Source organism: Lycium barbarum, chromosome 9 (genome assembly GCF_019175385.1).
Source record: "Lycium barbarum isolate Lr01 chromosome 9, ASM1917538v2, whole genome shotgun sequence".
Classification (NCBI taxonomy): Eukaryota; Viridiplantae; Streptophyta; class Magnoliopsida; order Solanales; family Solanaceae; genus Lycium; species Lycium barbarum.
In genome coordinates, this window is record NC_083345.1 from 102,649,494 (window position 1) to 102,673,469 (window position 23,976).

Sequence of the window (23,976 nt, forward strand, 5' to 3'; positions counted from 1 at the left end):
AGTACTGCGGGTAGGCTAGCATGTCCATATTGCATGGAGAATTCAGATGCTTTTACTTTGACAAAAGGTGCCAAACAATCTTGGTTTGACAATCATCGTAAGTTCCTACCACCGGATCACCCATATAGAAAGGATAGGAACTCATTTAGAAAGAACAAAGTAGTCACAGTTCATCCTACACCGGTACGGTCAGGTGAGGATATTTTGAGAGAGATAGAAGAATTGGGACTAAAAAAGGTAACAGAACTTGGGGCTGATATTGTTAATCGTCAAATTAGTAAGTTTTCCGGTTGGAAGAAAAGAAGCATATTTTGGATTTGCCGTATTGGAGTACCAATCTCATTCGGCATAATCTAGATGTAATGCACATTGAGAAGAACGTTTTTGAGAATGTGTTCAACACAGTACTGGATGTAGATGGTCAAACAAAAGATAACCCAAAATCTAGAGAAGACCTGAAAGAGTTCTGTCGACGCCCTGAACTACATGCTGTTGGTGGCGAATACCCGAAAGCTATTTACACACTAAACAAGGAGTCAAAAAAGGTTTTGTGTGAATGGGTGAAAAATCTGAAATTTCCAGATGGATATGTCTCAAATATGGGACGGTGTGTGGACATGAAAAAACATAAGTTGTTTGGTATGAAAAGCCACGATTGTCATGTATTCATGCAAAGATTGATTCCTATTGCGTTTCGTGAGCTATTACCAACAAAAGTCTGGGAAGCACTTACTGAGATATGCCTTTTCTTTAGGGATCTCACTTCCACGGTAATACGAGAAGAGGATATGGTAAGACTTCAAAAAGAAATACCTGAAATACTTTGTAAATTAGAGCGTATACTCCCTCCTAGCTTCTTTGATTCAATGGAACATCTCCCTGTGCATCTTGCTTATGAAGCAAGGCTAGCTGGTCCGGTGCAAAATCGGTGGATGTATCCATTTGAGAGGTAAGATTTCATTTGATATATTTAATTACCTCATTTTCATTATCACGTGTGACTAATGACTTGAGCTTATGTGATATTTTCAGAAACCTCCGGAATTACAAACACAATGTTCGTAATAAGGCACATGTTGAAGGATCCATATGCAATGCTTACTTAGTTGAGGAAGCTTCTTCTTTTTGTTCACACTACTTTGAGTCTCATGTTTACACAAGGCATAGGAAAGTTCCACAAAATGATGATGGTGGTACATGTGATCATGGTAAACACCACGGTAATCTTTCTATATTCACCTATCCAGGTAAAGGATTTGGTGAACAGGATCCGAGATATCTGACAGAAGAAGAACTTGATGCAGCTCATATTTATATTCTACTAAATTGCGTAGAAGTGCAACCATATGTGCAGTAAGATTTCAAGCTTTTATTTTCATTTATACATCAAAATTGTGAAAATAAATTTGCGTGTCATTTTTTTGCATGTGTTTCAAAGAAATTTTATTGACTCCCTGCGTCAAAATTTTCCACAAATTACGGAGAAGGATGTGGATAGGAAACTTGATGAAGATTTCGCATCATGGTTCAAAAGATATGTGAGACCCTGTACAATATCTTTCCTCTTTTACTTACATTACTTATGATAAACTCTGATTGTTTTTATTTAATAGGCACGAGTCCACATAGATAATGAATTCATCAAGGCCCTTGCAGAAGGTCCGCGCCGATCAGCAAAACCGTACACGGGTTATAATGTCAATGGCTATAAATTTCACACTAAAAGCCGCAGTTCTTCTAGAGCATCTAATAACAGTGGTGTATGCATAAAAGGAACCAACTACAGTGCAGATGACTATGACTACTATGGTGTGCTTACTGATATCCTTGAATTGGAGTACAAGGGTAGCACGCCGATAAAGAGAACTGTTTTATTTAAGTGTGAATGGTTTGATCCCACACCAAAAGTAGGAATGAAGATTCACCCGCAATATAAACTTGTGGATGTCAACCATCGCATGAAATTAAAAAAGTATGAACCATTTGTTTTGGCAATGTAAGCGGCCCAAGTGTATTATGTCGCTTATCCTAGCTTACGACGTGATAAGACTGACTGGTGGGCTGTGTGCAAAACAAAAGCTCGGGGTATTGTGGATATGCCCCCATCTTCTTCACAATTACCTCCAGCTGATGTTGTAGAGCCATTCCAAAATGATGAAGATGGTTTAACATTTGATGTGGTACCCGACAATGAAACTATTGTGCGGAATGATCCAAATGGAGAATTCATAAACTTAAGAGACGATGATGATGATTTAGGTGATGAGGAAGAAATTCATGATGAATCTGAATTAGATGAAGATGGTGATAATGAGGATGAAGAGGCATATGATGCAAGTGGCAGTGAATAGAGTCAAATTACTCCAATCTCTTCAAATAGAGCTAGAGTGATTGAAACATAGTCTTTTTTCTGGTTCTTACCCATTGAAGCCCATCAGTTGTTGAAATTTTTATTGTTTTTCTTCTATTTTTATTGTTGAAATTTCCCTTCTTTCTAGTTCTTCCTTCTTCAGTAAATGGCTTCTACAGTTGAATTTTTATTGTTTTTCTTCTATTTCTGCTCTCTATCACTTGCATCTCTATGTTTTTCTGTTACTAATTCTTATACTATTTGATTTTTTAGGCATAACATACAAATTTCCTCCGCAAAGAGTTCTCGCAGCTGCTTGTCCTAAATTAGTCTGCGCTTATAGACTCTTTGACAAGACCTAGATCTTTACATATACCTCCTTGGTAACTATCTTAATTGAGTATATTACTTTGCTCCTGAAATGTTTCTATTGCTGAAAAAACTAACAAAGGAAGCCAAGTAAAAAGTTGTTGTCTGAGGTCATGTGAATATGTTCTTAAATTTCATTTCCCGATGAGTTTTAGGAAAGAATCCACAGACCAAAAGTTGTTGTGGGATCATGTCGATGAATTTTTCTAATATTGGTCTTTGGTGGTAATAGGAAGTTCTACGGTCAAGCTTGCAGGTTAGCTTCCTGTTACCAATAAATAAAAAGACTCAAATCGGATATGGAAGGTGATTTCTCTGTCCTATGGTAATACAACAACAACAACAACAACAACAACATACCTAGTGATTTCCCTGTTCTATGGTAATATGAAGCTTATATTTAATTGAGTCCTTCATTTACGGTTATTGAAGCATTTCTACGACAAAAGTATTATCAGATTGTAAATTGAAAATGTTAGTTGATATCCACCCTATTCATTACTGTTATCATGCTTCAGAACATTAAATCCAACTAACTAGAAATCTGAAAATTGCATTGTAAACTATGAGATGAAACATTAACTGATCACAAAACTGCTCCTAGGTAATATAATCCTTGCATGAAATGATCTGCTGTTGAGTCTTGCATCGATAGCCTGAAATTGTGCCAAAAGTGAGGTGCATGCACCAATAAGCCATATGACCTCCTAATTTTATTCTGTTTCCCTGCATGATCTGTGATATTGTACAACCTAACTTCATAACACTTTCTATGCATTGTCAATTTCACAGTATGATGAACTGAGTACCAATACCACACACTGTGACAAAGTCAATACAAGGATCATGTATGAACTTACTATTTCTATTTGTACGAACCAGACTGCAGGTTTATCAAAACTTTAAGAACCATGTGAACCTACAGTTTGCATCATGCTTACAGTCTGTGTTTGTAGAACTCTGTAGCTAATGTGCATACAAGGCCTTGCCTTGTAGCACTGCTGTAGTAGTGTCATGCTGCTCTTTGTCCTCGTGTTAGCAATACATTTTCCATAAGTTGTCACCACTTCAGCAGATTGAGCAATAATTGCTAATACCATATACTGAAGTAATGTCAACAAACAGATCCCGTATGCATAACAGCAATATGCAGCCAGTTAGTATTTTTAGACCGGCAAAAACCAGTAATAACTAAAACCAAATTTCTTGTGTCTCTCTTTTAAGATTCTTGAACACCAGTAATTTATGCAGCTAAACTAGATAGCAACAGAGATTATATACTTTCCATTCATTGACAATATCTCAACAGAACATTGAGGTAAGGTCAATAAGCAGATCCTGTACACCCTCTTATGTTCCTTGAACCAAATCTGAACCAAGTCATTCCACAATACCTCAAGAGACTGCCTAATAACAGTGCTGCAAGTCTTTGAGGCAACCATATGATTCCTAAATCCCATATCATTTCCTGAGATACCACACTTTCCATCTATTGAGGACCTCTCAACAGATTGAGCACTAAGTGCTAATACCACACCTTGAGAGGAAATCAATAGATAGAACTTGGTATCAAATTTGTACATCTTGGTATCACATCATGTCCCATATTGTATGGATCAGTGACACCAATATATTCTGCATGTCCAACAAACCAAATGTAATAAATTGAAGCTGTTTGAACCACATCATTTCCAAGTTGTATAGGATCAGTGATACTAACAGGTTTCCAAATTTTTGCATCATCTACTCCATTATAGGAGGCTCCAAAATTCACCAAGAACCTATGTTGCTCGGACCCTTCACTTTTGCCGCCGTACCCGTGTCCGACACGACACGACACGGGTTTGGGTACGGAATTCGTGTCGGATCCGGTCAATAGAGATCGGATACTTTGACCGAAATTCATGACCAAATTAAAGAAAAAATTTGAGATTATGATTTCTCAAGATAACAAAAAGTAGAGATTTGAAGACATGAGATGGCATACCTTCAATATTATGTAGAAAATTTAACTAGTTTCTCGGAGCACGCAGTCTAGCACCTAGTAGAATGGAAGATTGAATCACGTGTTTGGTACAAACTACATGTAGGTGCTTCCACAAAAAGCTCTCATAATCTAGGCATATTCTTGTAGCTATATTATTAGAATTTTGAATTATTTTTGCCGAATCCCCGCACCCGTATCCGTACCTGGATCCGTACCCACGAATCTTAAAATTTAGATCATGCCGAGTCCGACCTCTAGATCCATACCCGTATCCGACACCCGCACCCGAGTCCGAGCAACATAGCCAAGAACATGCAAGACAACTGGTATATTATTTTTATTTAGCCAAAGTTATAATTTCTTCAAAGCTACTCCTTATATATTAATGTGGTAAATGTAATTTCAATTTTAGGCTAGAACTGGGAAGATCACCTCCACCTGAGCTTCTGAGGAAGACACGTCTCAAGGCGAATAATGAGTTTGTGGACAAATCTAAGACCGCATATGTAAGTGACATAATCCTTTCTACTTTTATCTGGATGTAAGCATTGTTATTTATCTTTCTCGATCTGTGTTGAGTTTTTGGCTTAAATTGTCCCCCGTGTTTACCCCAAATCTGATCAAGAAAATAAACCATTAAAAATGAGAGGTTTTGACAAATTCATGATCTTGAGTTTTTTTAATATGCTTAAGTTCCAAAAATGCTCGTCTAAGCTACAGAACATGTTCCGAGAAATACTTCTTAATAAAAATGCCTAAAGTATTCCCCAAAAAGGGAAGAAAATACTTATGCAGATGGCCAGCCTTCCAGTTACTGCTTCTTTTTACCATTCTGTAAGTTTATTAAATAGTGCTTCTGTGAACAAGGTTATATTTTTGGTTTAGTTTTGAACATGTTCTATTGTATTGTTGCTTTAAGTGGCACTAACAATCCACTTTCTATGTAAAAATTTTGTCTAAATTTATCATATGATGTTAATTAAATTAGTCTATGGTGCTGCAAAGCATGTCCGTAATGAATGCACAGTAAATAACTAAAAATCTTTTGCGCTATCAGTTATCACGTTTCTCTTTTTTCAATGGACTAAACCATAGAGAACTATTTGTTATTGTACATGATGTTTACTTAAGTTTTTTTAGAACTACAAGTTCTCTGCTTTTTCATTTACTTACATACCTTGTTCTGTGCAATGCCTTATATTAGATTTTGATCACTATTAGCAAATTATTTGTTTATTGACATCTCTTTCTTAATAGATGCCTATTAATTATGTAAAAATCAGAAAAACACGGTAAACTGTTACGAGTTTTTTTTCTATAGAGAAACTGTACCATCTTTCTGTTACATAACTGTTTATCCAAGCTATAGGACATGTATTGAAAAATATTAGTAGTATCCTTTATCTGAAAAATGTGGCAAGTTGATACCAAACAGGTAATGCATTTCGTATGGGAAAAAAATTAGAGTTTGTTACATCAACTGATTGTTTCTTTAAGGTATTATTTTTAACGGTTAAGTTTTCTATGATGCCACCCCGAATATTTCTTGATGGTTTTTCTTTCAAGAATATAAGTATAACATTTATCAATTTTGTTGCTTCTAGGATGCTGTCATATCTAAGATTACACCTGTATCTTAGCCTGAAGATTGATCCAGCGAACCTCCTACAATTGACTTTTCAAAAATGTATTTGGATGAAGTGGGTGGGATTAAGAAGATGCACCTTTATGGTGTTGGTCTTCAAGCACCTTTCTATGGGCATGTTGGTGAATCCTCCGCGTTCGACATCTCGACTTTTGATGCTAGAGTGCAAGAATTTGTTGGACATCGTCTTCAAGAAACGAAGCATGAGATGAGAGAAGAGATCAAACAAGAAATAAGGGAAGAAATGCGACAAGTATTGCGTGAAGAATGAGACCTGAAGTGCAACAAGAGGTGCAAGAGCAAGTTAATCAGATACTTCAAGTACATTGTTCGGGCATCATAGCTCACTTACTTTCACCTCCTTCTGGTAGACCTGACACGTCCTCGAATCATGAAACAAGTCATATTTAGGTCAATTTTAGATTGTTTTATGTTAGACACACTTTGGATTGTTTCTTCAATTCTGTGATAGATGTTATTATTTATGAAATAGGTAATGTTTTTTGGATTTGTTTTACAGCTTTCAGATTTTTCAAAGCTTTATATTAGTATAAATATTAATCATTTGGTTGGTAATATTTACCAACGAATTAACAATCAGTTAATAAATTTCCTGACGGTTTCTAACAAAAAATTTGTTGTTACTAATATTACTAACCAATTACTAACATAATTTAGAAAACTAAATAACCGTTCTTGCTAACGTTTCGAAAATTCGTTGGTAAATTACCAACAAATTACCAACAAATTACCAACATAACTTTTCTGTAACTAGAATTGCTAACCAATTACCAATGTATCTTGAAAATTTTACCATCGGACTTGCCAACCAAATTTTATCCATTAGTACAGTTGCTAACGGAATGCCAACAACATTTCTTTTTCTTTACTATAGTTACCAACAAATTACCTACGCAATTGGATAATGAATAACCAAATTTACTAACTTCTTTTCTGTTAGTTAGTAAAGGTACTAACAATATACCAACCGAAAATTAGTTAGTGAATTTACCAACGGAAATTTCAAGGCCAAGCTTAAAATATTACCAACAATGTCTTCGGGTGTTTACCAACCAATTTTTAGTTGGTAATTTTACTAACAAATTAAAATTAGTTGGCAAAATTTACCATCGAGCCTTTTAGCAACGGATCAATATCAGTTGGTGTTCGGTTGGTAACTCAATTTGCCAACCGATTTGATCAATTTACCAACGAAATTTTTTGTTGGTAATTGGGGTTTCTTTTGTAGTGAATCAGCTAAAACAAAATCAATTTTATAGAATTTAGACTAGTCCATCTTAGATTCCTTATGTGATATTTCATGATTAGCATGTGTTTGTTTGTCTTTTGATTCTTTGACTTGATTTATTAAATCGAGTTTCTTGACATTGTATGAAGATAGACTAATTTAATCCCACTTGATGTGTTAATTGCTTATGTGATCAAGTGACCAAGATCTTTGGTTCTCGTGGCCTTATCTCAAAATGTCTCTCATATGTGATTATGTTAATTGTGTTTACATTTGTGAGTTGATTGGTCCACTTTTATTCCATTTGATAATAACCTCTGAGAAATGAACACGAAGTTACGTACGCATAAAGTAGCTCCTTCAAGGTTGAAAAAGAAAATAATAATAATAATAATAATAATAATAAAGTAGCTCCTTCAAGACAATTTTGGGGGATAGAGAAAAATTCAATTAGGCATGGTTAACTAGTTATGTTGCAAGATTCTTATTACTCCCTCCATTTTACTTTGTTTGGTATGGTTCGAAGTATGCGGGTCTAATTAATTATTTGATTTTCAGTGAGAATTTGAATGTAAATTCTTCAAATATTTGAAAATAAAAGTTGCATATGTTGCATATTAAAAACTAAATAAAAGTACTCTGAATCAAAATAATTTGAAAAAATTATTTAAGGAAACCCTATACTACTATCCAAATAGTAAATGTGCCAAACAAAGTGAAATCGGGCAAGTACGTATTTCATTAGCTATCATTTTATTTGAATAATTTAGCTTCACATATCGACCTTATCTTGCAGTAGGTTGAAATGGGGTTTATCCAAACTCTATCCGCTGAAAAATTACATCGTATATATATATATATATATATTCCTTTTCCTTGATGCAAATCTTGCTTTCGCTATTATCCCAATAAAACTTTTATAGGTGTAAATATAAACTTTAGGCCGTATATGTGTGGAGTTGAGAGTCCTCCATATGGCGGGTTAAGTTCACAAATGGCCTTCATAGGGTGATCTTGATTTTTTCCCCTGCTCAACAATTTTTTTTAAAATAGCTTTCGCTTCAGAAAATTTGCTAAGCAAAGCTTTTATTGCTCATTGAGCATAAGTTGCGGACATACATCAGTTTTGTCTATAAGGCAAAAGTTTATAATATTTCAAGACAGTGAATCTGCTCAAGTGACTGTAAATTTTGCCTTATAGGCAAAAACTATAACTTATGCTTGATCAATCAAAGTTCTTCCCAGCAAAATTTTTCAAGTTAAGATAATTTCTATTTCTAGAATAAAACAAAGACAAAAAAATAAAATTGGACACTTTTAGAAACACCACGTGCCATTTCGTGCCATATGTTGGGTGAGAATTTCTTTGTTTAAAAGATCACTGAACAGGGGACAGCATGAGGTGGGAAGCATCTCTATGTCATGGGCTATAAGCCCAAAGGTTTGATCGAGAAACATTTGCAAAAAGTTTCAGCGTATCTTTTTTTAGGAGAACATTAAATTTCAAGGTGATTTACACTCCATATTCGATATACAACCTTTTAATATCAATTTTTCAATAATTTTTAACTTCTAAATTCAACGTAAACCTTCAAAATTTAATATAATCACTCTCCCTTTTAAAAAAAAAAAAATCAAAATTTGTAAAAATCCAACAACGGTATTTTTCATTTTTTTTCCAATCAAATAAATTCAAATCTTTAAATATATACAATGTAAACTTAATGAAACATACACACACAACTACAATGAGAAAATGATCAAAATGGTCCTTAATGTATGAGGGTTGGATTATTTTGGTCATTGATATATTTCACTTGATTGAAATAGTCCTTGATGTTTCGAGAAAATGATCAAAATGATCCTTAATGTATGAGGGTTGGATTGTTTTGGTCCTTGATATATTCACTTGATTGAAATAGTCCTTGATGTATGCAAAATGTGGATGGTTTTGGTCCTAAATCCTAAATATAATGTCGTAACATTATTCAAATGTTTGACACAAAAAATCCATCAAATGTAAGTGAAATTTTTTTAATTTTTTAATTTTTTATTTTTTTAATTTTTATTTTTAAAATGTATTATTCTTTTTATATTATTTATAACGTCACCCGTTATATGTCAAGTTTGTTAATAACTCATTCTTTTCAATATTAAGAGGTGTAGTTTCAAATATTAGAATAATAACACGGTTATGCTAAATGAATAAAATAAAAAAATACGAGCAATTACATGGAATCACAAGAAGTAAAGGTTGGGAATGAAAAGAAAGAAAATGAAAAATAAATAATATAAAAAGAATAATACATTTTAAAAATAAAAATAATAAAAAAATTAAAAAAATTTTACTTACATTTGATGGATTTTTTGTGTCAAACATTTGAATAATGTTACGACATTATATTTAGGATTTAGGACCAAAACCATCCACATTTTGCATACATCAAGGACTATTTCAATCAAGTGAATATATCAAGGACCAAAACAATCCAACCCTCATACATTAAGGATCATTTTGATCATTTTCTCGAAACATCAAGGACTATTTCAATCAAGTGAAATATATGGACCAAAACAATCCAACCTCTCGTACATGACCGTTTTGATCATTTTCTCCGACTACAATCACAGGTAAGCAACGACCAGAAACAGGAAGAATCAGAAGGAGGAGGAAGAAGCAATTTCCTGAGAAGTCTTCTTCCAGCTTCTCTCTTACTCTCTCTCTATCAAAGTTACCGTTAAGTGCCGTTGGAACTCGCCGGTGCGAGAAAGTTCCTCACCGTGGACCGGTCCTCAGTGACCCGCCTTCGAATCCGAATCTAGCAAACTGTGCACAGAACCCATGTCCTTCCACCCCATCATTCACTTCCGCCGCCCCCCCTCCCCCCTCCCCCCCCCCCCCCCACACACTAAATCCCACAAGCTCTGTTTCTAGACTTCCCCCAATTTCTTCTAATCCCTAAAACCCTAATCAATCCTTCTCTACATCTTCATCTCAAATGCACAGCAATGGAAAGGAACCCCAAAATTTTTCTTACACTAGTACTGTTGGTAATCGTAACATCAAAAGATCAAGAGTTCGTCTCTCTCCTAGACTGCACAGAATGATCAATGGGAAACCAATTGTGTCCTTCTCTCAAGATGAAAACAAATTGCTGGCCCAAACCTGCAAATGGACAATAATAGGCATTTTCACTCATATCCGACCCTCGATTGACATCATCAGAAAAGAAATTGCTAAAATCTTTCCGAGCAAAGGTACGATAAAAGTTGGAGCTTATGACATGTATCATGTGTTTATGGATTTTGATAATATTGAAGACCATCTAAAAGTAATGTCCAGAAAATTTATTCATTTGGGTGGATTAAATGTAATGAAAATCCAGTAATGGTCGACTATAGGCATTCCCGTTTAGACTAATTTACCAGGTTTGCTATGGCATTACTACGAATGGGATGCAGTTTGTAGAATAGTTGAACCCATAGGCATTCCCCTTCTTCTTGACAAAGCCACCTTAGCTAAATCTAGACCACCACTGCCAAAGTTAGAATTGTGATAGACCTGACCAAACCTTTGGTCAATGAAGTGATGCTGGAAAGTACTAATGAGGGTGGCACAATTGAACTTATTACTCAGAAAGTGGAATATGAGTTTATCCCTCCCTTTTGCTTTCATTGTAATAAGAAAGGTCATTCTGATGCAAAGTGCAAGAGATTACATCCTGAATTGCGAAACAAAGGTGAAGGAAACTTATCTCATGAACAAGGGAAATAACAAACAACTAAACAAGAGAGATAATCTATGCCCAAGTGATATTGAAGTGGAAATCAACTCTTTGGAGAACAACATGGATACCATGATACAGAATGCTGAAGAGGATTGGCAAACGGTGGTAAGAAAGAGAGGCAAAATCGCATAGAAGGCTAATTCATCCATGGAAGCCAATCAAGAGACAAATGGCTAGGTTAACAATAACAATTCTAGAACAGTGCAATAACAGAATTCTAGGATCACCAATGTAAAGGAGCAACTTATTCAAGCAAGCTGTCCGAATGTGGGAGAGGACAAAATGAATGTAAACCTTACCAATAATGGGCCAGAACATATTCAGGCAAGGGAGGGAAAGGCTAGCACCTTGAGATCTTATGCCAAAAGTGGAAAAAAAAAAGTAGAGGCTAGAAAGGAACAAAAGTTTAAGAAGTTGCAGAATGTCAAGAACAACATGGTAAAGAGGATAGAATGAAATGAAACTAATTATACTGATACTCCTGAACTCATCCAGAACAAGAATACTACTATGGTACATGTGCAGGATTCTGGCAAGAAAGTGACCAGGAGAAGAAAGAAATTTAATACTACTGTGGCTATCCCTGCTGGAGTAGTACTGGGAACTGAAGGGATGAGTTTAGAAGAGATACAACACAAGATCTCATCTATTCCTCCTCTCTTTAGACTGAGACCAAATTTGGCTAAAATTATAGCTGGAAGAAAAGCTAAAGAGAAAGAGAATCAGCAATATGATACCTATGATGGATCCCTGCAAGGTGTTGATCATTGTCCCCATGCTGATGAACAACATGGAAGCAAATGAAGATACCGCTTACAAAGACTGTGAAGAAGATCTTTACATGGTTAATGTTGGTGAAGAGACTGGGCCTTCAAACTCTAATGATGAACAAATCAAAGGAAGCAGACGTAATCTAACTTGTACCAAAGCTGGTAACCCAAACCAAGTTCAACTAGGTGTTGCATATTTCAATAATCTCTCACCTAGAGGAAACATAGAAACCCAGGTGCAGGGGAATGATCTCAACAGATCAAAAGAGTTATTTTCCAACTCTTAAAAGAACTTTTCTCCCAATGTATGCCATGATTAATACACTTTCTTGGTATCAGGGGAATAGGTTCACAAGGATCCATTGAAAGACTCCAATCTCTCAAGAAACAACACAAGTTTCCTTACATGTTCATCCAAGAACCAGGGTGAACTCTAGGAAAATTGAAAAATTCAAAAGAAAACTTGGGTACCCTCATTATTTCAACAATTGTTCTAATAAGATATGGATTTTTTGGTCCATAGGCTATCAAATGGATATTATTGAAGACAAAGAGCAATATGTTCTAGTGCATATAATCCATCACCGTGAGCCAGTGGACTTTCATCTCTCCATTGTGTATGCTAAATATGATGAACGTCTTAGAGTTCCATTATAGAATGAACTAAGAGAGATTTTTACTAGAATCACTGGCCCTTGGGGTGTAGTAGGGGATTTCAATGTTATAGCTAGTCCAAATGAAAAAATTGGAGGAAATCCATTCAGAATTGAAGAGAGCTTTGACTTTACCACTTGCTTGGAGGACTGTGATTTACAAGATAGAGAGTATCTTGGAGCCAAGTTTAGTTGGAGTGACAATAGAGATCCTGCAAACACCATATGGAAAAGCCTTGATAGGATCATTCACAACAGTCATTGGTTTGACAAATTCAGTGAAACCACTGTCACTCACCTTTCTAGAACTTGTTCTGACCATGCACCTCTCTTAATTAAATGTATTCCTGATAATTCTAACCATATTAAGTTTTTCAGGTTTCTCAATATTTGGACTGAACATGTAGATTATTTGTCAGTTATTCAGGAACCATGGCCTGAAAGCTAGGAGGGTAACCCTTTACAAGACCAAGTTTTGCAAAAAAAACTCAAGTGTACTAGTAAAGCTCTGACTGCTTGGTCTAGAATAGCATTTGGAGATTCCTATAAAGAGCCCAAAAGAGTTGAAGTTCTCATCAGAGACTTAGAAGAGGAGTCCATTAACAATAACACCATATGGAAAAGCCTTGATAGGATCATTCACAACAGTCATTGGTTTGACAAATTCAGTGAAACCACTATCACTCACCTTTCTAGAACTTGTTCTGACCATGCACCTCTCTTAATTAAATGTATTCCTGATAATTCTAACCATATTAAGTTTTTCAGGTTTCTCAATATTTGGACTGAACATGTAGATTATTTGTCAGTTATTCAGGAACCATGGCCTGAAAGCTAGGAGGGTAACCCTTTACAAGACCAAGTTTTGCAAAAAAAACTCAAGTGTACTAGTAAAGCTCTGACTGCTTGGTCTAGAATAGCATTTGGAGATTCCTATAAAGAGCCCAAAAGAGTTGAAGTTCTCATCAGAGACTTAGAAGAGGAGTCCATTAACAATAACACCCCTGAGTACAGGATGAATCTTTCCAAAGCTAAAGCTGAGTTCACTAGATTTTTTAAAATTCAGGAAAAAGTGTTAAGTCAAAAAGCAAGAGTGAAATGGATTGAACAAGGGGAGACCAACTTAGCCTTCTTTCATAGTGTTATCAAAGACAAGAGAAAGAGATTATCCATTCAGAAAATCAAAGATCAAGAAGGCAATTGGGTGGAAGCAACTTCACAGGTTGCTGAAGCTGCAGTCAATCTCTTCACCAATTTATTCAAAGCTGAGGATATTGAGGAGGATAGTTCTGTACTAAGTGTGATGGAGAGATGTGTCACCAATAAAGATAACATATCTCTTACCACATTGCCCGATCTCCAAGAAGTCAAAGATACTGTCTTCTCAATTGACCCTGACTGTGCTCCAAGACTAGATGGTTTAAGTGGAAAAATTATATCAATCCACTTGGCTAGTTGCAGTAATTTCTTTCTTCCAAGGTGCTATCCTTCCAAAAAACTTTTCTCATACTTGCATATTTATGCTTCCTAAGGTTGATTCTCTTCAGGAATTTTCTAACATTAGGCCTATTAGCTTATGTACCACTTCTAGTAAGATTTTTGCTAAACTTATTAGCACTAGATTGTCTAAAAGCCTACCTAACATTATTATCCATAATCAAAGTGGCTTTGTGAAAGGGAGAGCCATTGCTAAAAATATTTTACTAACTCAGGAAATTGTGAATGACATTAGTGGAACCGACATAGATGGTAATGTTGTGATCAAAATAGATATGTCCAAGGCTTATGATTGAGTCTCCTGGCCCTTTCTGTGTTTCATTTTAAGACAATTTGGCTTTGTCGAGTCCTGGATTGACCTTATCTACAAGTACATTTCAAATAATTGGTATACAATTCTGGTAAATAGCAGCAGACATGGATTCTTTAAATTTGGAAGAGGCCTCAGACATGGAGACCTTATTTTCCCTAGCTTATTTGTTCTGTCTACTGAACTGCTTTCCAAAATTCTTAATGCACTCTATAGAATTCCTGCCTTTAACAGTTTCTCAATGCATAATCCAGGTCCACAAGTTAATCACCTGTCCTTTGTAGATGATACTATAATCTTCAGTAGTTGAAGAAAAGCATCCTTGCAGATCATTCTCAAGACTTTGGCTACCTATGAAAGAGTGTCAGGACAACTCATCAACAAAAACAATTGCTCATTCACCATGGCACCTAATACTACTATTAGAAATATTAGAAGGGCTAGGAAAATTCTACATATGAGATATGAACACTTTCCAATCAAATACTTAGGGTGTCCAATTTATACAGGAAGGAAGACACTTGATATCTTTCCAGAGATGATCATTAAAGTCATCAACATGATTAAAGACTGGCATCTCTAGTTTCTTTCATCAGGTGTGTTGGAGGCTGTGCATCCACCAAACAGTGTATGGAGGGACCTAGTTGTGTACCAGTTCCCTTATGTAGTACAATAAGAGAATCAACACAAGATGTTTACATAGAAAATTTCTTGCTCAAGGGATTAAAAATCACGACTTACCCTAGTAGCATTTTAACTCCACTAACTGAGCAACTTCAGGTTACAACTCTATCGTAAGCTAGGAAATAAATCCCATAATCACTCACCCTTATAATAACGCTTATGCAACCGAGGAATTAACCCCCATAGTCCCTCCACACTTGCAATACTCCGATTGCAAGCACCCCCACTTGACTAACTCTAGCCAAGGACCACTAATATACTTAGACTAACTCTAGCCTAGTGTATCACTCAAAGGCTTGCGGAAACACACTTCCAGCAAGCTGACTTTGAGACTTTTGATCTACCTACAAATAACTTCCTTTATAGAGAAGAGTAGGTTTAGAATTTAAGCACAAACGAAGAAATACTCAACAATATAAAGAACTTAGACTAAAACTTATGTTTGGATCAGGTTCTTCAACTTGTAGATGACTTTGTTCTTGAGAGATCTTGAGAATGTATGTCGGCAGATTTGCATGATTTAGATTAGGTTTTAAGTCTACTCAGTATGTTGCCATCGTGTTTTATATATAGTGGAAGCGTGTGGGATGGATAGAGACTACTTATTCACTTTGACCTAAAGCACGGGCCAACTCATAGCTGTACTTATGTGCAACAAGTGGCTCGACTTTACAGCTGTCTCTGCCGACAATGCAAGGTGCACAGGGAGCAAATTACAGAGCATGTCTTTATCTGGTTCTGAAACAGTTTGATAATCATCAAAACATGATGCACTTGGAGCTATCAAATTCTCCATTTTTGATGATGATAAACTCATAGACTGATGTTCCCTCTGAGAGCCAGCTTTTAAACTTGTTCCCCCTGAGAAGCAGACCATCATTGTCAAGGCACCTGTAACATGTTAGCAACATAATACCATCTTCTGTGTGAGGTCTCTATCTGGTTCTGAAACAGTTTGACAATCATCAAAACACGAATGCACTTGGAACTGGCAATTTTTCCTCTTTTTGATGATGACAATCGCACATACAATGTTCCCCCTGAGAACCAGATTTCCACTTATTCCCCCTTCGAAGCAACATGTCTGACCCCTTAATTCAGCATCAGCATTGCCTTCCCCCTTAGTTCAGCATTTCTTCTTTCCCTTAATTCAACATCATGCAGCATGTTCCCTCTCTTTTAATTCCTGTATGTCTTCCCCCTTTTGACATCATAAAAAAGGATAACAAACATAACATGCATAATAATAGAAATGTCTTATGTCATGAAGATAGACAAAGAAATATGAAATGATTATCCAAGGTAATAGTTTGGATAGTAAAAACATGATAATTAAAAAGCTAAGACATCATGTCAAAGACAGAGATTTTAGAGCTCAAGAGACTGAAATATGGAGTACATAACAGGGAGAAGAGTTAGGGAGCACGAGCAAGGGCCTTTAGAATGTTGTTTAAATGTTCATCAGCAGCTCGTTGATCTCGATCAACTTATCACGAAGCTCATCCTTTTCTCCTTTAAGCAAGTATTTTCAGCTTGGAGCTCAGCATTTGCACTGACAAGCTCACTGCTACGACCAGGTTCGTGTGTCTGTCCAACCAATTCAGCTTTCAGACTATCATATTTAGCTTAAAGCCTATTGATTTCAATGGTTGCTTGTTGCTCTGTTTTGATTAGGTCAGGTTTGGAATAGCTGCTCCCTATGCCTTCCTTTTTGGGTATGCATTTCCATTCTTCCAAGATCTCTAGAGTGATCATCTACTTCCTTGTTCCCAATTCTGAACTTCGACAATTGGCAGAAGCTCTTTCTCTTCTTCTTGGAGGAATAGGGTTAATTGCTTGTTTTACTTCCTTTACCTTTTAAGAGGTCAACCCATGATTTTCCCTTGATTGCTTGTTCACTCTATACGTCCTCATCAAAATTTATTTTAAGAACGGAGTTGTTAGACTCACTTCCCTTCTTAGAGGAAGGTTCTTTTAAGGTCACAGCTATTGGGATGCTATCTTTTGTCACCCTAGAGGGGTCTGGAATTTCAATTGTGATAGGAGCGGTTCGACGAATGAATGATTCGAACACTTCTGGAGTTTTGAGACCTTGCCCTTCTGGCACATTTCCTATTTTACTTCCTTCCCCCTTAGCTTTTTATCATCCCTTACAGCCTGCAGGTCGTCAATACATCCAACCACCGTTTCCACTTCACTCTCTAAGATATTTGACAGTCCCACTCGTTTTTCAGCCAAGTTACTATCTACATTTTAAGACAGAGTCTTTTGCATCTTTAACCCAACTGAAGGAGAAAGGGTTACCCAAAAATCCCGTTGTAACTTCATTTTCCTCAATAGTATCGGCATTTTTAGAGTCACCCATGCCCTCACAGTTCGACTTTTTAGCAGCAAAGCTTTGGACCTTAGTAGTTACACATTTAGAATCCCTTATTCCGCTAGATACCTCTCCTCCATCATCCTCTGCACTGATTATCTCAGTGGTTTGGAGAAATTCTGAAGTCGTGAGGGAATTTAAGCATGCAGAGGAAAAAATTTGGTCTTTCAAGGCTGAAGATGATGTGGAGGATTTTGGTAACTGTGGTTCCAAAGGAATGCATTCTTAAGGAGTGAGGAGGAACTGTTCATGTCTGGGAGTGCTTGAGAAGCGGATTCGTTTGATGGACAAATTGATAAGGGCAAGATTTTGTGAGAAGAGGAGGGATTAGCAAGGTATGCAAATTAGTTCAGTTCAGGAGAAGATGTAACTTTTGGTCTTAAGTTTTGAAAAGAGGGAGAGGGGAGCAAAAGAGGGAGAGGGGAGTTTTAATGACATGGCATTATAGCAATTTAACACATATAAGCAGTAGAAAGACTACTAACCTGAGTCACGGGTACCAGGTCGCTTTGTGCTTACTTCACTAAGCAACCATGAAGAAATAACTTCACCCTGGATTTTCTGAACCTTGTAGCATTTTCTTCAACAACAAGCAAAATTAATATAACAGGAGAGTGTTTTTCAAAAGCGCACACTCCCCTTAAGAGTTCCTTGAGTGAGATGACATTCTTCAAGTTTTTCGAAAGGATTTTGAGCAACATCACTTCATGTGCTACTTTTTTACTGTCCTTTTCTCGCTCAGGTCTCCAAACTGAACTACTGGCTCCATTTGGGAACCCGTATCAGATCGAGTCCCTTAGGATGATGACCAGTAAAGCTTTGGCTTCCTCCTTCTAAACCAGGTACGTCTTCCTTTTCTGGTGCGGATCAGGTTCCTTCTTTCTTGACCTTTGTTTGGAAGTATCTTCATTTCTAGGATGATTGAGATTGCTGATCTTTTGGGGTTCACATTCTTGACTACCTTTATGCCCCACCTGATCTCCTTTTACTATCTCCTGCTTTCTATTAATCGTATTCATCAGCTTTTTGATCTGGCTTCTTAGTAGCTAATTTTACTTGGTAACTGCTTCCACTTATTCTCGTAGATCTACCATGCTGATGACCATATTATAACTCTCCTGCTCGGTATTGTCAATCTTCTCAGTTAGCTCCTTCTTTTTTTTAGCGAGTCCATGAAGCTCACTTATCAATCCTTTTACCACTGAGATCAACCTTTTGTGAGAGTGACCTTCCAATTCTGCTTGATCTTTAAGAGGATCTGCCTCCTTTTCGTTGGCTTCATCATAGGTCCCAGATTTTTTTAGGAGACACGGATTCAAGTTACTCATTGAGGTTTCATGATTGACTCCACCCTTAGGTGTATTACTTGAGTCAACTTCATCTTCGGATTCCCTCATTAAATCTCTCCATGCAGTTAGGGCCTTCCTCATCAATTTCTTAGCTGCCCTTCTCTTTGTAACCTTTCTGACAGATGTCTGACTTCCTATAGCTATCTCATTAGAGTTATCCTTGAGATCTTTATTGTTGCTCATTCTCTTGAAGGATTTAGCATTTTTCCGAATGATTCTTTAAAATCTGTGAGTGAGATATGCGATTCTTTAAAATATGTGAATATGTTTAGTTCTCTGGTCTTGAGGAACAAAATGGTTTTGGTGAGCAAAAGCACAAGAACCATCACAAATGATGTCCCACAGTTCTGGATCCTCTGCAGTGATGAAGTCATCCATTCTAGCCTTCCACTAGTATAGTGTTCTATACTGAATCTTGGAGGACTTGTGATGCATTCTCCCTTCAATTGGTTTAGTGAACTGGCCATGATGCAGATCTTTTCTAGGTGTTAACCTTTTAGATTGAACCCGCTCTGATACCAATTGATGGAGGTTGTGCATCCACCAAACAGTGTATGGAGAGACCTGGTTGTGTACTAGTTCCATTATGCAGTACAGTACGAGAATCAACACAAGAATTTTATGTGAAAAAATCCTTGCTCAAGGAATTAAAAAATATGACCTACCCCAGTAGGATTTCAACTCCACTAACCGAGCAACTTCAGGTTACAACTCTATCATAAGCTAGGAACTAACTCCTATAACCCCTCACCCTTACAATAACATTTATGCAACCTAAGAACTAACCCTCGTAGTCCTTCCACACTTGCAAAACTCCGATTACAAGCACCTATACTTGACTAACTCTAGCCAAAGGGGACTAATACACCTAGACTAACTCTAGTTTAATTTACCACTCAAAGCCTTGGGGAAACACACTTCCAATAAGCTGACTTCGAGACTTTTGTTCTACCTCCAAACAACTTCCTTTAAAGAGAAGAGTAGGTTTACAATTTAAGCACAAACGAACAAAGACTTACAATAGCTCTGATACCAATTGATGGAGGTTGTGCATCCACCAAACAGTGTATGGAGAGACCTGGTTGTGTACTAGTTCCATTATGCAGTACAGTACGAGAATCAACACAAGAATTTTATGTGAAAAAATCCTTGCTCAAGGAATTAAAAAATATGACCTACCCCAGTAGGATTTCAACTCCACTAACCGAGCAACTTCAGGTTACAACTCTATCATAAGCTAGGAACTAACTCCTATAACCCCTCACCCTTACAATAACATTTATGCAACCTAAGAACTAACCCTCGTAGTCCTTCCACACTTGCAAAACTCCGATTACAAGCACCTATACTTGACTAACTCTAGCCAAAGGGGACTAATATACCTAGACTAACTCTAGTTTAATTTACCACTCAAAGCCTTGGGGAAACACACTTCCAATAAGCTGACTTCGAGACTTTTGTTCTACCTCCAAACAACTTCCTTTAAAGAGAAGAGTAGGTTTACAATTTAAGCACAAACGAACAAAGACTTACAATAGCATAAAGAACTTAGACTAAAACTTGTGTCTGGACCAGGTTCTTCAACTTGTAGGTGACTTTGCTATTAAGAGATGTTAAGAACTTGTGTCGGTACCTTTGCACGATTTAGATTAGGTTTTCAAGTGTAGTCAATATGTTTCCATCATGTTTTATATATAGTGGGAGCATGTGGGATATATAGAGACAACTTAATCACTTTGACCTAAAGCATGGGGTCAACTCACAGCTTTACTTGTGTGCAACAAGTGGCTCAGCTTTACAGTTGTCTCTGCCGACAGTGCAAGGTGCACAGAGAGCAGATTACACACTAGGTCTCTAGCTGGTTCTAAAACAGTTTGACAATCATCAAAACACGATGCACTTGGAGCTATCAAGGTGGTAGAGCTACCCTCATTAGACATGTGTTGCAAGCTCTTGATGTGCATACTCTTGCAGCAGTTCATCCTCCAAAGGGTGCTTTTGAAATAATAGAGACCTACTTGGCTAGATTGTATTGGTCAGGTAATGAGAAAGTAGGGAAATACCATTGGATCTCCTGGGATAATCTAAGTTATCCATATAAAGAAGGGGGTTCAAACTTCAGAAAACTTGAGGATACTTACAAAGCTTTCACCGGTAAACAATGGTGGAAATTCAGATCCTCCATATCTCTTTGGTCAGACTTCTTGAGAGCAAAGTATTGTAGAGATGGGCATCCTAACAGATTTCAATGGAAACCTGATCAGTCTCATAGTTGGAAACCTATTCTACATATCAGAAGTGAGATTGACTACACCATTTTGTGGAAAGTAAGAAAAGGAAATAGTAGTTTTTGGTTTGATAAGTGGACCAATAAAGGGCCCCTTTGTGATCTCATGGAAGATTTCAATAGTGATCAACTTATCTCTATCAGTGATGTCTTTAAGCAAGGTCAATGGGATTGGACAGTCCTAATTCCTCATCCTAGTGACCAGATCAAGGAAATCATTACAACTTTCCTGTTAACTATGTTCACAACAAAGATGATATTCCCTATTGGACTCCTTCAGAGGATGGAATTTTCTCTGTATCTTCAGCTTGGAATCTACTTAGACATAAAAGAGCTACTGCCCACATTGATTCTAAACTTTGGCATAAGGATGTTCTATACAAGATGTCTTGTATTGCAGGTAGGGCTGGGCGTTCGGTATTCGGTTCGGTATTTTTAAAGTTCGGGTTCGGTAATTCGATATTTGGTAATTGAAAGTATATACCAAATACCGAACTTTCAAACTTCGGTTCGGTAATCGGTAAATCAAATTTCGGTTCGGTACGGTATTCGGTAATACCATTTTTTTGCTAGCAGCTGCATTCATTCATCATGTGCAAGAGATATTTTTAATATTTCCACCTGCAAACAGGCACAACAAATAGATGGTTCAGCGAACAATTTCTGCGAATTCAGGAAATCCAAAACCAATAGTTGAAACATAGAGATACCAAGTGTGAAATTTCAAATTACAGATGGTATGGTTCAACGAACAGTTCCTTTTGTTTGAAACACCAAGGCTTTAAAGAAGGACAGCCAGAGAATATTGATATTTTCTTAAGATTATAATCACGAGATTAATTAGCTTTGAACTTCAGTTGGTATGAATGTATGGGCGATGGATAATGGATATTGATTTAAGACTTTTACTCCTGTAGGCTATTGGGTTTGGGCTGGACTAGAAATTTATTTACAATGGGCCTTTAGCCCTTTACTCCTTTAGGCTTTATTGGTATTAATTTCGGTATTCGGTATTTACCGAATTACCGAACGGTATAATTGTAAATACCGAATACCGAAACCGAAATACTAAATTTTATATTTCAGTCCCCGATACCGAATCGAAAACTGAATTACCGAATACCAAAATAGCCGGTTATGTTCGGTAATTCGGTTTTCGGTATTTTATGCCCAGCCCTAATTGCAGGGCAATACACTATAGGCTACCAACTAATGACAATGTTGCCAAAAGATTTAAAATTAACTTGGTTTCTAAATGTGTTTGTTGTATTAATGCAGGTATGATCTAGGGTTGGAGACAGCTGAACATCTTTTCTGCAAAGGACACTATGCACAACTCATTTGGAGTTTCTTTGCTGGAAGAATGGGAATCATCATCAAAAATGCTAGCCTCAGAGATATATTGCAAAGGTGCTGGAACTGCTCAACTAAAAGTCCTGTTGCTGCCTACATTTTGAAGATCATCCCACCAATCAATATGTGGGAACTCTGGAGATCAAGATGCAACTCTAAATATGAGGATGAAAAACCTTCTACCGGAAGATCTATCTCCCTTATTTCTTTCAATATCTGCTAGTTAGCAAAGAAAACATTCCCTAGAATTGAAATTCCTGACTACTGGAACAATCTACTCAAGATTATGGAAGCTAACTTAATTGATAATACTATCATTCCTATTAAATGGATCAAGCCCCCTATTCTTTTTGTCAAGAAGAATTCTGATGGATCTTGTGTTGGAGAAAATAGTGGAGGGGGTGGAGTGGTTAGATACTCTATGGGTAATTGCATTATGGCATTCATCCTCCTACTAGTAAATGGTACCAGCAACACTCCAGAGGCAAATGCATTCCTTTTTTGCCCCAGATGGTGCATCAACAATGGCTACAACCTTATTATTGCTGAAACTGATTCTTTACTCCTTCGAAACTGCATTGCAGATAATTGGACTTCTCCATGGAGGATTAAAGAAACAGTAGAAGAAATTAAGAAGCTAGCTCTTGGTCATGAGATAGTCTTTAATCATTGTTTTAGAGAAGCCAACAAAATGGCAGCTAAGCTTGTTTTTGTGAGTCATGCATCTGAGATAACAAGATTTATACCCATCCAAACTCTTTGTCAGGGCAAGTCAAGGGTCTTCTGAACATGGATAGACGGCAATTTCCTACTTTTAGAGTTAAAAAAAAGAAAAAAAAAAAGAAAAGAAAGAAGCCAGGCATATTTATTTTAATCCCCCTTGAACTGCCTCTAAGTTGCCACTGATGTGTATATTTTTTTGCTCAAAAAACTTCTACAATTCTCCAAGAAGGCAAGGCCTAGTCCTCCTTCTTCAAATGTAATTCTCTTCAGATGGCAATGAAATATGGACATAAGGGATGTTAATTAAAAAAAAAGGAAAAAAAAGAGAAGCAATTTCCTGGGAAAAAGTTAAATCTGTTAAATTAACTTTTGTTTTAACAAGGTAAAAAATTAAATGATGTCCTTAGAAAGGACATCCCACATAAATTCCTTTAAATTTTGTCTCTTTTTTTTAAAAAAAACAATTAAACAAATGAAGCCTCCCGTTTACTTTGTACCTTATTTCTACTACTTAATTAACTTGCAATGTAAGAAGGTTGTGTTTACAAAGGAATGTTCTATAAGGAAGCTGTCTCTGATCAGACA

At 36.6% G+C, this 23,976-nt stretch overlaps 2 protein-coding genes across 7 annotated transcripts; both read left to right on the forward strand.

Moving 5' to 3' along the window:
* Positions 1–350: 350 nt before the first annotated feature.
* On the forward strand, positions 351–6,861 carry LOC132609211 (uncharacterized). 5 transcript variants are annotated; one of them, XM_060323082.1, is made up of 7 exons: positions 351–949; positions 1,033–1,353; positions 1,439–1,538; positions 1,614–2,413; positions 2,624–2,733; positions 5,119–5,212; positions 6,311–6,861. In XM_060323082.1, the coding sequence occupies exons 1-4, from the start codon at positions 363–365 to the stop codon at positions 1,998–2,000; spliced, it is 1,395 nt and encodes a 464-aa protein (XP_060179065.1). In that variant the 5' UTR covers positions 351–362; the 3' UTR covers positions 2,001–2,413; positions 2,624–2,733; positions 5,119–5,212; positions 6,311–6,861. The 5 variants fall into 5 exon arrangements, with proteins under 5 accessions (XP_060179065.1, XP_060179066.1, XP_060179064.1 ...); XM_060323083.1 differs by lacking the exon at positions 1,614–2,413 and having other exon boundaries at positions 1,439–1,548; XM_060323081.1 differs by having other exon boundaries at positions 1,614–2,733.
* Positions 6,862–9,391: 2,530 nt separating this feature from the next.
* On the forward strand, positions 9,392–23,000 carry LOC132609212 (uncharacterized). Of its 2 annotated transcripts, none has more exons than XR_009570765.1 (2): positions 9,392–10,858; positions 22,594–23,000. XR_009570765.1 is itself a non-coding variant. In XM_060323086.1 (2 exons), the coding sequence occupies exons 1-2, from the start codon at positions 13,827–13,829 to the stop codon at positions 22,889–22,891; spliced, it is 762 nt and encodes a 253-aa protein (XP_060179069.1). In that variant the 5' UTR covers positions 12,327–13,826; the 3' UTR covers positions 22,892–23,000. The 2 variants fall into 2 exon arrangements, 1 of the variants encoding a protein (XP_060179069.1); XM_060323086.1 differs by lacking the exon at positions 9,392–10,858 and adding an exon at positions 12,327–14,290.
* Positions 23,001–23,976: the final 976 nt, after the last annotated feature.

Excerpts from the sequence above, each read along its gene's own strand:
- LOC132609211 (XM_060323081.1), top strand. The coding sequence starts at position 363 with ATGCACATTGAGAAGAACGTTTTTGAGAATGTGTTCAACACAGTACTG. Across the intron at positions 950-1,032 it reads TGGATGTATCCATTTGAGAG|AAACCTCCGGAATTACAAAC; the intron begins GTAAGATTTCAT and ends TGATATTTTCAG. Across the intron at positions 1,354-1,438 it reads GAAGTGCAACCATATGTGCA|AAATTTTATTGACTCCCTGC; the intron begins GTAAGATTTCAA and ends TGTGTTTCAAAG.
- LOC132609212 (XM_060323086.1), top strand. The coding sequence starts at position 13,827 with ATGAATCTTTCCAAAGCTAAAGCTGAGTTCACTAGATTTTTTAAAATT. Across the intron at positions 14,291-22,593 it reads AGTAATTTCTTTCTTCCAAG|GTATGATCTAGGGTTGGAGA; the intron begins GTGCTATCCTTC and ends GTATTAATGCAG.